Source organism: Cariama cristata, unplaced genomic scaffold (genome assembly GCF_000690535.1).
Source record: "Cariama cristata isolate BGI_N322 unplaced genomic scaffold, ASM69053v1 scaffold2177, whole genome shotgun sequence".
NCBI classification, from domain to species: Eukaryota; Metazoa; Chordata; class Aves; order Cariamiformes; family Cariamidae; genus Cariama; species Cariama cristata.
The window spans coordinates 154,854-167,230 of record NW_009628187.1 but is presented as its reverse complement, the minus strand read 5'-3'; the positions used below and the strand labels follow the sequence as shown (position 1 = coordinate 167,230).

The 12,377-nt window shown below is 37.7% G+C and overlaps 1 protein-coding gene across 1 annotated transcript in view; it reads right to left on the bottom strand.

The window, feature by feature from the left end:
• GPHN (gephyrin) overlaps positions 1-12,377 on the bottom strand; it is a gene marked incomplete at its 5' end in the record, with an annotated part of 146,055 nt that overhangs the window by 5,588 nt on the left and 128,090 nt on the right. The window contains 3 exons of the mRNA XM_009704689.1: positions 93-157; positions 2,872-2,945; positions 5,051-5,138. Coding sequence (XP_009702991.1) covers positions 93-157; positions 2,872-2,945; positions 5,051-5,138 — 227 coding nt within the window. The remainder of the gene's footprint in view (positions 1-92; positions 158-2,871; positions 2,946-5,050; positions 5,139-12,377) is intronic.

Below are 12,377 nucleotides of genomic sequence, written 5' to 3'. Positions count from 1 at the left end.
AACACCAGACATAGGTGCTGTGAAACATCACTATCCTGTTTCATGTCTGTCATGTACACACAGCGACAAAAGTAATCCACAAAACATCTTACCTGGGAGCGCAAAGATTATTTTTCTTACGCCATCAATATCCAGAGTTGCAAAAGTTGTTGGCAGGCTATGGGAAAGGAAAGCTATTTAATATCTGCCCTAGACTTTGACTGAACATTATTATGTTATTATTTAAAACATTTGGAAAGGAAAACAAAACAGGATCTCTCTCTCTCTCTTAGGAGTTCATTAGCCCCTGCTGCGTATTCCATACTGGGGGTATAATCCTCTGTTTGTGATGACAGAACAATTAGTTTTTCTTGGTATGCAGCTACGAAGTTTTGCTTCTGGTGAGGAAACATCTAAGAGCAGATGAACTAGTAATCAAAAATCTAAATCCCGTCTTCATGCTAGAAGCCTATTAATGAAGAAGTAATACTGAAACGATGCAGTTATAGAGCTGTATTTTTTCTTTCATATAAGGCTCTTCAGATTTTTTTGTAACATCAGTGACTCTAATTTCCCTTACTCCGTTGTCTACAGCAGTAGTGACAATGGAGCACTATGTCAGAGCAGCAAATGCTAGCTAGTCTGCTGATGAACAGATTCAGATACACAGGCAGAGCTGCAGTCAGGTAAGACCTAGGTCTATCAGTAAAGAGCTCGCTCTGCCTTTCAGAGCAGCTCCTGAGTGATCTTTAGAAACTTGTTATCAGGGCTATTACAGTTATACAAATAGGACAGTAATGTGATGGCTCAAGAATGTGGCTGGCAAAGAAAAGGGACTCATCCATTAAAAAAAGGTTTCTATATACCTATGTTAATATTGTCCTTTTAAACATTAGAAATGATACTTTATAGGAGCAATAATTAGGCTGAGTTCCATGGCTTCATCTTGAGCTAACAACTGTCACCTGGTCAGCAGATGACAGTTGCTGACAAGCTGCAACTTTGGAGATTTGCCACACTTTGATCATTACTACCTAGTTTTGTATTTGCTAGGACTAATCAATATCCAATTTTACCAGGGGAAATTGGTGTTTTACGTTTCTGTTTTAAAATGTCTCTAACATAATAGGAACTATGTGCCAGACCTCCAAATCTTATAACCAGTGCACAAACTGAGGTACAAAAAATCTAACTGCTAACTCGTATTTACTGGAAACTCTGAATTCTCATATGAGATTTCAATGCCATCACTGGTAAAGTCTTTGAGTACTTTCTTCTGGCAGTGCTGCTAGACAAGATACAACCTTACATTAGCTCAGTAACTTTCAGATTAAGTGGAGGAACAGTAAAGCCCAGGCATCACTGGGCTTTACACAGTCATGTAGCACATCAAAATACAGGCATACAAAGCAAATTCTGGCTTTGTTCTTGGAACTTACTAAAGGGAAGTTTTCCCAATATAGTAATCACAATTCATATCTAAGGCCTTTTAAGACAGAATAAATAAAAACTAAGCCACAGTATTCGCTACTGCAGTACAGCCAATGAAAATGAGAGTGCTTACGTTCTTAGTAAGATTAGATGATAGAATGTTTTGGTAGCAGTTAGAGATATTTTCCTTATGGCATAAAATGAAAATGGATGTTTGGGGAAAATAAGATTTCTTCAAGCTTTTCTGGCAAGTTATTAAAAGTTTATTGCTACAAGTCTACAGAGGGGGTCACCAGAATAAAGATTTATGTTCACTTTCAGATAAGCCAGAAGCAGAATTTAATATTCTGAATTGTCTAAATCAGGTTATCAATACTTGTCAGCAGCAGACGCTGGAGTGCATATCCCACTTTTGGGACTTCCCCACATCAGTTGTAGCAGTATGACAGAGGCAGTGAGCAATTTCCATGCCCGGGCTACATCCAGCATAGGAAGAAAGATGCTTTCAGCTCACTTGTTCCTTTTATGGAAGGGAGGCGGTGGTAGTAGCAGCACAAGCACCAAACCCACATGCAGTTCTTTACTGGACTGTATGCAGAGACAGTAAAAGTATTTGTCTGTTTTCACAGCAAACACTCGCTTTCTGTTCTGCTCCCTTGCAACAGTTATGGACTAGAGGGATTCATTCCTCAAAACTCCACTTGGCCTTGTGTTACTGGCCTGTGCCAACCTAGCTTGCAAACAAACTGCACTCCACGGTCAGTGAGGCAGAACTGTAGACGTCTTTCCAGTACTGTACTGTGAAAGGGAACTCTCCATTTTCAATCCATGTCGTTTTCATTTTCTCTACAAAGCACACGTCCAGACTCATTAATTAGCAGTGCTACAGCAAAGGAAAGCAATGCTGAAACAGTCTTCTGAGGCAAACTAAACACATAATGGACTGTGTTTACTTTAAAATTACTATGCTCAATATGCCAATTAGATAAAACTTTGTAAATTAGCTGTCATTCCACCTCTCTCAAGAAATTGCTTGTTTGTAGGAATATGACTTCTGTAAATTTTGAAGTGAAATGAAGTGCTCGTTAAGCAAACCAGCAGTTAAATGTCCTTATATTTCCTGGTTATTTCGTAACAATGTCACTATCTAAGCTGTGTGATCACAGTGAAAACTGGCCATGTTTACATCGTGGTGGCTTGCCCCCAGTCCCCAAGACTGATTTACAACAGTTACTAGAGAAATATCTCTTCCTGATAAAAAGCAATCTCTCTGTTCCAGTTCATTTCATCCATAAAGATGATGACTAATCTGAATAGGACCGATTTTGCTTCTTTCCCCATATATATCTACCATGTGGTTTAGAGTATATTTGGAAAACTGAAATCTACTGAAGCACTTATATAGGGTATTTGGTCCAAAATAGCCCCCATCTATGCTGTCTAAGTAGAAAGATTTCTTACCCTGGTTTCATAAAAACTCTGCCAAAGTGAATCTGTGCGTGAAGATCAATATCCAGCACCTGTTTAAGATAGTCCTGTTTAAATTCAAAAAAGAAAATAGATTAAGTAACATCAAAGTGGCTTACATCGTCTAAGCATTCAAAGCAATTAATTAATGTCAAGTGAAGATGAAAGACTTTTCATATCCTGAATGTGCTACAGTCTGGTGGGGAATTTCCAGTATTTGCAAGAAAGTATTTTCAAAAAGAAGAGGTGAAGAACAGACTCATTTTAGGTGCCAAACCTGACTCCATGAGGACATAGCAATATATTTACTTAAAAGTCAGCTGCAGCATCAGAATCTTAGAGGACCCCACAAATACCTACTACTAAAACATTGTCAAAGATGGAAAAAAGCCTTTATGGTTCAAAGTTAAGATTAAAATCATCAAGTTATTTAAATCTTGCCATGGAAGCTATCTAGCAGTAGAGATACAGATCTCCTAATACTTTTGAAATCAATACTGTACTGTAGAAATCATAGTTTTCCAGGATACTGTAATTATTGTAATTTCTTGGGGACATGGTCTAATTTGCAGTGGTTGGGTTTAACGGTCCTTAGGAAGGAAAAACTGTGGGTGGCTTATGCGTTGCTTCAAGTTAAATGATTTTGCGTAAACACAATCAATTCGGTTATTAAAACAAATTGAATTACTTGTTTAGTCTTTATTAAAAATTGCTGTGCTCAAAGATGTAGTACCCTGTCTGTTGTGTTTAGTGAGACTAAAGACACAGGACATAACAGTCATCTGTGACGACAGACTTTGGAAGCAGTAAATCTGAAGCTCCCTTACAGTTTTCTCATCTTTCTCTTTTTTTTTTTTTTTTTTGGGGTGGTGTGGGGTGGGGGGTGTGTGTGTTCAAATACTTGGAAAGCAGCAACTTTTTTTCAGCCAGGCATGAATTCTTAATCATTGATTGCGTTAACCCCATTTTTATTTTCTATTTTCTATTTACTTTTTAGATGTTCACAGTTATTTTATTAAAACTGTTAAAAGCTCAGTATCAGAGGGCTAACCATCCGTGGAATATAGAGCCTATTGACTTTATGCTCTTGCCTCAAATTCAGACTGGGGAGAAATTAGCCAGAAGGCATAAATGCCTGTAAGACCATTCAGCAGTCCAGTCACTTCCTAGTGTTCCTGTGTCTGCACTATGTTGCCACGTTCCCAATTTAAAGACCAGTGCTTGTCCTTGATTATTCTTCTACGAATACTGAGGACAATAGTGTGATTGAAAGTAATTGGCACTAGTTCAACTAGTTATCCATTTTCATGATGTATCCGACAATATGATTTCTACTCAGAAAAGTGACAAAAACAGCACTCATGTTTGCCATCTCCTAATGACTGTCTTTAGTATCTGTTAGTTATAAAAGGAGAGATGTTTCTTTTACCTGCCAAACTCACAGATTCAGCCTGGGATCAAAAAGTAATCTGAGTTTTCCTTCGCATAAGTCATGATTAATAAATGTCCTGCAGGTTCATCTACGCCCCACCAGCATCTCTGTATCCCTATTTTCTTTGATGGTTTTGGCACAGGGATTACCAACAGGAACTCAATCAACAATTCTGTTAATGATTCAAAAGGCAAATATATCAGCTCACCGTGTCTCGTATGTATTGCCTCTGTAGGACTATCAGGCGCAAAATGTGATAAAACCATTTTTGTAACAGATACAGCTTTGGCATATTCAGGAAATAGATTTGCTGAGTAAGAAAGAGCTATTTATATACTCAGGTTGCTTTTTGAAGTACTTTCAAAGTAGCTTTATTCTATCTACATTTTACCTGCTCTAAGAATAAAAAGAAGTTTGTTGCCTTTAAGTGCTATTAACCAAGCACCTTCCTCATCATGACTACATAAATCATTCTTTAAATAAAAACACATTTGCAAATCACTCACATCAGGAATTAAAATCTTCCTTGTTGAACTATGCCTACTATAGTACAGAAATAAGAACAAAGGGAACAAGGACAGCATTGAAGGCTATTTTCTTAATTAATTCACATTTAAGTATTCAAAAAAAAGTAAGATCCCTTTTTAATAAACATTAATACAAAGGTAGAAGCTCTGATGGCAGATTCTGGCTTGAAATTCTTACATACATTGTAGCAAGTCATACTTAAATTTAGCATACCTTTTCCCCCATAGATACACCTCCTGATGTAATGATCACATCAGCACGGCTGATACCCTCATTCAGTGCATTCAGTAAATCATCTGGGCTACAGAAAAGAACAGGCAAGCAGATTAGTGGCACGGAGCTATTATGAGTTGTAGTGCAAGTGTCTGTATGCACACATACAGATGTATATACACACACGTATTTTAAGAAAGAGGTACAGCTCTGGTGTAATAGAACATTTTTTCCTTCTTAAGGCTCCACACTGCTCTATTCAAGTCAAGAACTGCAATCTCATTAAGTGAACATGACACTGTTTGGCACCTTTCTGTCTAAGAGCTTTGCAACAGGAAAGTGGGATACTTTAGGTTGGGACTGAAGAATGCTAACCCAAGTGTCTAAAAGTGCGTAATTTGCACAGTAGGTAGCAATACAAATTATGATTTAGATGAACTGACAGGGCTATATAAAGGGACCTGACACATGAAAATTACTGGCCACCAAGCAGGCTGCAGTACTACCTGTCTAGCTTATTTGAAGTGCGCAAAAATGGGCATAAGTCTCTACTTCAGACTTCCATCAGTGAAAAGAGGGAGTAAATCCTTTGTTTATCCGTATCCGTTAAAGGGCTCTGCAGCAAAGCCACTTCATCTTGAAAAAACCACAATCCATCCTGTTCAAGTGTCTATTTACCTTCACAAGAAACAGTGTAAGGGGAGCTGTGATGTTCCTCCATACAAAGAGTGTAACTGCGAAGGTGAAGGATAGAGGCTGAGTATATTTCAGTTTTGATGTCTTAACCTTTTTTTTTTTTTTTTTTTAGATCTAAATTGGAAACTTTGAAGTGGGCATTAGCTATCTAATAGCAGTACTGATGCTAACACAGAGCTTCAAGGCATGCAGTGGAGAAACTCGGTAATACAACTTACACAAGACCAAAGGAATCCAAAAGAATTTCCAATGTATTAAAGGCATACTTTGCATTTTTTAACATTTGTGAACTGACCAGAAACTGATCGATTGCTATGACAGTATGTAATGTTCCTTCAGCACTATCTTTTTACTTTAACGATCCTGAAAGTTTTTCCTTCTTAGAATGCAATTGAATGAATGGGCAATAATGCTAGTGACTGTAAAAAGGACTTCACCTGGAATACAGCACCTCAGTTAAATGCCACACTACAATTACAAAATGCCATTATGGGTTATCAAGACTTTGCAGGCTGCAAACGGCATGTGGGCTGTCTTTCAGGAACTTTGGCTGTATTTCACTAAAGGATAGAATCACTGCAGTTATTTTGGGGCCTGAACTGGAAACAAGAAAATTAGAAATACTATGCAAGTCCTGGTTGACCTTTCAGAGACTAACAGAAACTGTATGTTTCAAAAGGTCTCAGAAAGAAAAAATCCTTTCCTCTGAGCATCCCGTTTTTGCCCATGGTTTAGTAATGCAGCAGTTAGCATTATGTGGTGCTGTGTACACCACAATTTATGTGACGCAAGAAAGACTGCACTCCCTCATTGAGTAGCTACCTCAAGTGCGTCCAACCCTGCACACTCCTCATCTCCTCACCAGAGAGCCCTCAAGTGTCCTCTACCTTGGCTATGCCTTACAGGCAGAAAGACTCAAGACCCTTTATCCACCACATCCAGTCTGATGCAGCATCTTCTTTGGCAGCACAGTTTGGTTATCCTGCAAAACTTTCCTATTTCTGTTGGGTTACATCCACTCTTTAGGGTCATATTGCTTTGTAAGAGGTAGGCAACAAACTACAGCAGAAAGAAGGGCAGATCGCTGGTGCCACAGTCTAGGCTGCAATAAATCAGACAGAATTATACGCTACCATTTTTTTAAAGGAAACAGTGGCTGCAGATATTGTGGCATGCCTCCATGACTTTTGCTCAGGGTATTGTGTATCTTGGATACTCTAAATGGCCTATAATGAATGGCTGAACTCTGTTTTCTTTGGGAGAAAATATAAACCATACAGACTCAAGCAAAACCATCTTCTTCTTTGTTCTTTAGGAAAGAGAGACATTTTCTCAGCTGTCCTTTCTGAAATCTCAGGATCATTTTATCCAAAAACCAGCACAAGTCTTCACTAGTTGATGAAGGCAAGAGGAAAGAAGTAAGTCTGTTGTTGGCTACTGTCAGCGGCTTCTTCAGAACCAATTGTTTCATATTGATTGTCTAAGTAGTAATCTGTATGTAATAAGATATTGCTTAAGATAATTACAGAGTTTGTAATAGGAAAAGTCTCTCAAGATCTAAGTATTCCTTAATCCTTGCCAATGAGGGTGCAGATTGAAATGCAGCAAGGAATATGTATTCATTACATAGGTCGATGTAGGCCTTCCTGAAGCTCGATGACAGTCAGACACTCATGCCACTATTAGTAGGCTAAGACTGCTTTCAGTGTATTTTTCTCATTTGGTTGTGATGCAGATGAGGACCTTATCTGGAGCTTGCTTCAGGCGGTTCCATTTTATCTTGCTTAATTATTTAAAAGTTATTCCTAGGTAGCAAGACTACCTGTCTGGGGACCTCCTAAATTCTGGATTATGAAGTGTGCTTGCTTTTGGTTGTGGTTTGAGAATAATGGAAGGAATGGTAACAAGCAAATGAGTCTATATTAAACTGTTGTTAAATAGAACGGAAGTGCTCCTACTTACATACCAAATAAATATATGTGTGTGTATATATAAAGTTACTTAACAAAGGAAGAAAAACCCCAAATCCAAAGTAAGCCCAAACTCAGACCAGGTGAGGACTCAATTCACACCTTTGTTTATGAGGGTAGCATACCACTGGAGTAGTTCATCATACAGTTTGTTTATTACATGCCATGTAAAAAGTTGAATATTACTGGACTTTGTGCATTTTTTCAGCATTTCCAGTAGAACAACCTGTATAATATATCCCTTTCTTTACCATCTGTATAACGGAAGACATTTAAAAACTCTACCACTAAAACTTTATCCAACCAATAGCACTGCATATCATGTTTAGATAGTTGCAAAATGCATTGAATTCCTCCAAAATGAAAGATGTGATAGAAATTTTATTCTAATAAAATGAATGATTATGCTAGTTTGGTTTTTATTCCGAAAAAAGGAGACACTAACAAAATTTCCTCCCTTGCCTTTGCAGAAAGCTTCTCCCTTTTTGCCATATTTGGCACATTTATTTCTGTCACTCAGGTCTATCTAACTTTCTGTCCTACTCGAGGCTGGTAGGTCCATGACTCTGCAATTAACACAAAACACTCCTTACAGGAGTCACCTGCTGTAATCTTCAGTCAACACTGTAGCAAACGTTTTCCTTGCCTTTAGTGGATTTAATTCAGAGAATTATAATTCAAATTGTATATTAACACATATTTGGTATAATCAGATAACAAGATACTACTTTTCATTTCATTTGTTGTGTAACAATGAGCAGCTTCTCCTTTGGATTGACATGGAAAGGGAAAAAATAATTGTAGACTATAACTTCTGAAAGAATAGACAAAATAACTTCGGCATCTGAGCATAACAGGACAAGATTGTTCTAAAAGGCCTGTGACAAATCACCGTGAGGCTGAGAAATAACACTCACTGTCTGAGCAGGTACAAATCAGAAGCTGTATTCCAAAGCCCCGGCCATTGCTAGGGGCAGGATACTGGATTAGCTAGACTAATGGTCTAATTTACTATGACAAATCCTTTGAAATGTCTTCTGAAAGTGCTATTCGTGGATTTTTTTCCTTCATGGACAGAACTGTAACAGGTGCTCAAATATAATGGTGAATACCTTAATCAATGTAAAGCAGATTTTGATGGGAAGTCTCATTTCCAGGTGGTAAAACTATTCTATTTCATTTGGTGATTTTCAAAGTCAGAGTGACATTGTGCACAAGAAGGGAGTATGCTTTTCTATCACGCTGCAATTGATTAAAAAAAGTATACTGTCTGTATGTTTCAGATCACATCCCAGCATCTTCTATAAATACAACTAAGAAAATTTGTTCTATAAGGATTACATACAGTTTACGAAACTATTCATATAGGTAAGTAAGCACGAATCCAAACTTTCTCTCAACAGCAGAAATCTCCATCTACCGCAGACTGTGTCTGCACAAATATCATGTGTATGGTACATACATTTTTGAAGCTGCAGACATAATGCTTTGCATAAAGAGTCCATGTAGTTTCAAGTATATATTCTCTGCTAATTTTGCCAGTCTGATGAACAGACTATCTATTTTACTACCTCAATTTCCTGACCCTCTTTATTCAGTTTTATGGAACAGAATGACCAGTAAAATATGGAAATTATTTGGAGGGTGTCTGTTGTATAGTGGCAGCAGCATGCACAGAATCCAGTACGCAGATGCATGATGTTGCAGTTGACATGCCACTTGATTTAATTAATTTGAAGAGAGGGCTTGGAGGATGGCAGTATACCAGAAGAGGAACACCTTCTGGATTCATGAAAAAGTCTGATTATCAAAGCTAGTTTGTGGAAACTGTTATGCAGCACTTGATTACTGAGCCGTCTTTGAACTGAAAAGATACACAGGAGCTTAAAAGCTTGAACAAGAAAATGATGCAAGCCTCATTAAAATACACATCAGCCATGTAGAAGATTCTTTCCTTTATCTCTCTCAAAAGAAATAGCTACAGTACAGTCAAGACCAAAGAATTCTCTATTTTAAGTGCCATTTGAAGTGCCCTAAATTACAGTGTAATTTTCTCTTTCAAATAGAAATCAGCATCTGTTAATTCACTTCTGTTGATCCTATTGTTATGCTTCACTGTCATTAATTATAAATCTGTCAGCCTTTTCTGTGATACAACCCTTAACACCAGCAGTTTGATACATGCAATTAAACTGCTCAATTTTATAATTTAATTTAGAAAACTAATAACAACAAATGGTGATCTGCACCACCTACCACTCTACAGTAAAACGAGTGATCCCTGTAAAATTGAACGGGAACATTTAGTTAGGACTGACTTACCAAGCCATTGTAAGTTCAAAATCCGTAGTTCATTACTAATTTCCAGGGCCATTTCCACCAAGTTCTTTGCCACAGTAGTCTCATTCATTCAAATTAACCTCATTACCTGACAGTCATTTCCAGTCCTTGTTGTTCATTGCCACACACAGCTATTACTGTTCGGTGACTAATAGGAACACCTGTGATTGTTGTACTCTTCTATGCATCAGCTCAGGCTTTTACAAACCCAAGTCTTCTGGAAACCTGTACTTGCGAAATTTGTGCATGCAAACCACCACAGATAGCACCTTAAACCTGCGTGCTTTACGGATATATTGGACACAGATACAGAAAGATGCATGCACCACAATGCACCAGATGCATGCAGAAGTGTCTATTGTGAGTACAAAAGCAGAGCTGGGTAACCTTTCTCGCCTACTGCTTTACTTTATTTGAAAACATCTCAAGTATTTCAGTTATATGCTGAAATAATTATCCCTTCAGACATGATTCCTCTCAGATTCAGAGGAGCTACAGATTCCTGGACACATAGTGAAAACTGAAGTGCTAGCAGTGATCCTACACCAGTCACACTAAAGACCAAAGTAGACCAGCTGCTCCTCTAAGCTACAGCAGCTGACTGTAAACTTCAAAAGGCTATGTGCCGTCTGTAGGTACCCTGAGTTAAGCGCATTCTGGCCCTGCCCACACAAATGGAGAACAGTGATTTGTGCTAGTTTTGCATCTTATGAGGTCTCTCTTCTGCTAAACAGATCTCCCAGAAGAAGAGATTTAACTACGGTACAAGGACCTGCTAGAAATTCCCCTTGTATGCATAGATCCCAATCAAGCTTCTAGTTCTACATCAGAAAAAAAAAGAAGAAACACCTCCAAAACAACAAAGAATTTACAGAAGTAAAACTCTCATCAAAAAACCAAGAGACTGTACTTATTGTATTCAGACAGAGATCTCATCAAGCTCAATAATGTTTCTGTTTGAGGAAAGATGGGATATGGATTTGATCCTTCATGATTAACTCTCATTTTTCTTCTTGTGCTTATTCAGTTGAGGTGACAGATTTCAAAATGAATAGATGAGTGCAGCTAGGCATAAAGACAAAGTCTGTCACCCACTTCTCACCTCATGGCCAAGAGGAATATTTTGCATATCAGTAATTTGCAGGATGCAGAATACTGAATAAATGACATATTAAGTTTAGCCAACTAAAACCCAGCTTCTGTAGAATGTAATATTGAATGTAATTCGATTAATGTATTTCTATTTATTTCAATGAATGTAATTCAATGAATGAATATTTGAATGTAATAGGAATTCTGTGTTTTGACTAGTATAGTTTTCTAAAGCAGAAGATCTCATTTTGATGATGTATGTAGGACCATATGGGCACTCTTCTGAAACTGTATTTGTTTCAAAATTCTCCAGTGTATTTCATCATGTTCTCATAATGTTTCTTCCTTCTACCTTCTGTGGTATTTCCCTGGATCACTTTGAACACTTTGCAATATGTTTTCCCTAAGAATATAGGCCAGCTTGTAAAGAAAGCTGGAATAATTACAGTAGCTTTTGGCTTGTTCAACATGACTATGTAAGCTTTGTCTATCTGATAGCAACATAAAAGAATCTGTCTTTGTTACTTTTTGCTGCTCCTTTAATTGATGCTGCTGCAAATAAGAACACTATTTTCTAAAGTATTCTTTTTCATGTTACATTTATGAACTCAAAGAGACTTTGATTAGAGGTCTTCAACTCTTTTGCCAAAGTTATCATGAGATCTGCCTAATGTCTTCAACTTTTTCTCTGTATCTGGATGTTAACATATTTTGCCTCCACTGTTTTCATGACCTGTTTCAGAAGACTCCCAGTCATACATATGCCAAAATGACAAAAGACCAGAGAAGTCAGAAAAAGAGATAGCTATGGGAGGGCAACAGGAAAAGGTCCCATGTTGTAGAAGCCAGGTGCTTAGGTACTACAAAGCACATTCCTACATGAAGGCGTTACATTGTTGATAGTTGGGTCCTCTATCACATTCTCATCTGCTGTTTGTGTACATTCATCTGCAAGCATTTGCTTATGAATTGTAGTGATATTTTTCATCAATGCTGAAAGAACAGGACCAAAGCTTTGATAACAATTTTCTTCAGGTGCTGTGCCATTGTACTAGCCCATGAGCATTTTATCCACTCTAAATCCAGGCTACTGTGTGTCCACTGAATGAAAGAAGAAGCCTGAGAACAGGTGGTTTCCATTAATTAATAAATTATCCCTGGCTATTCTACTGGCTGAGGACAATGAACCTTAAACCAATACTTTCCAGAAATCCACTAGTTTTTCCAAG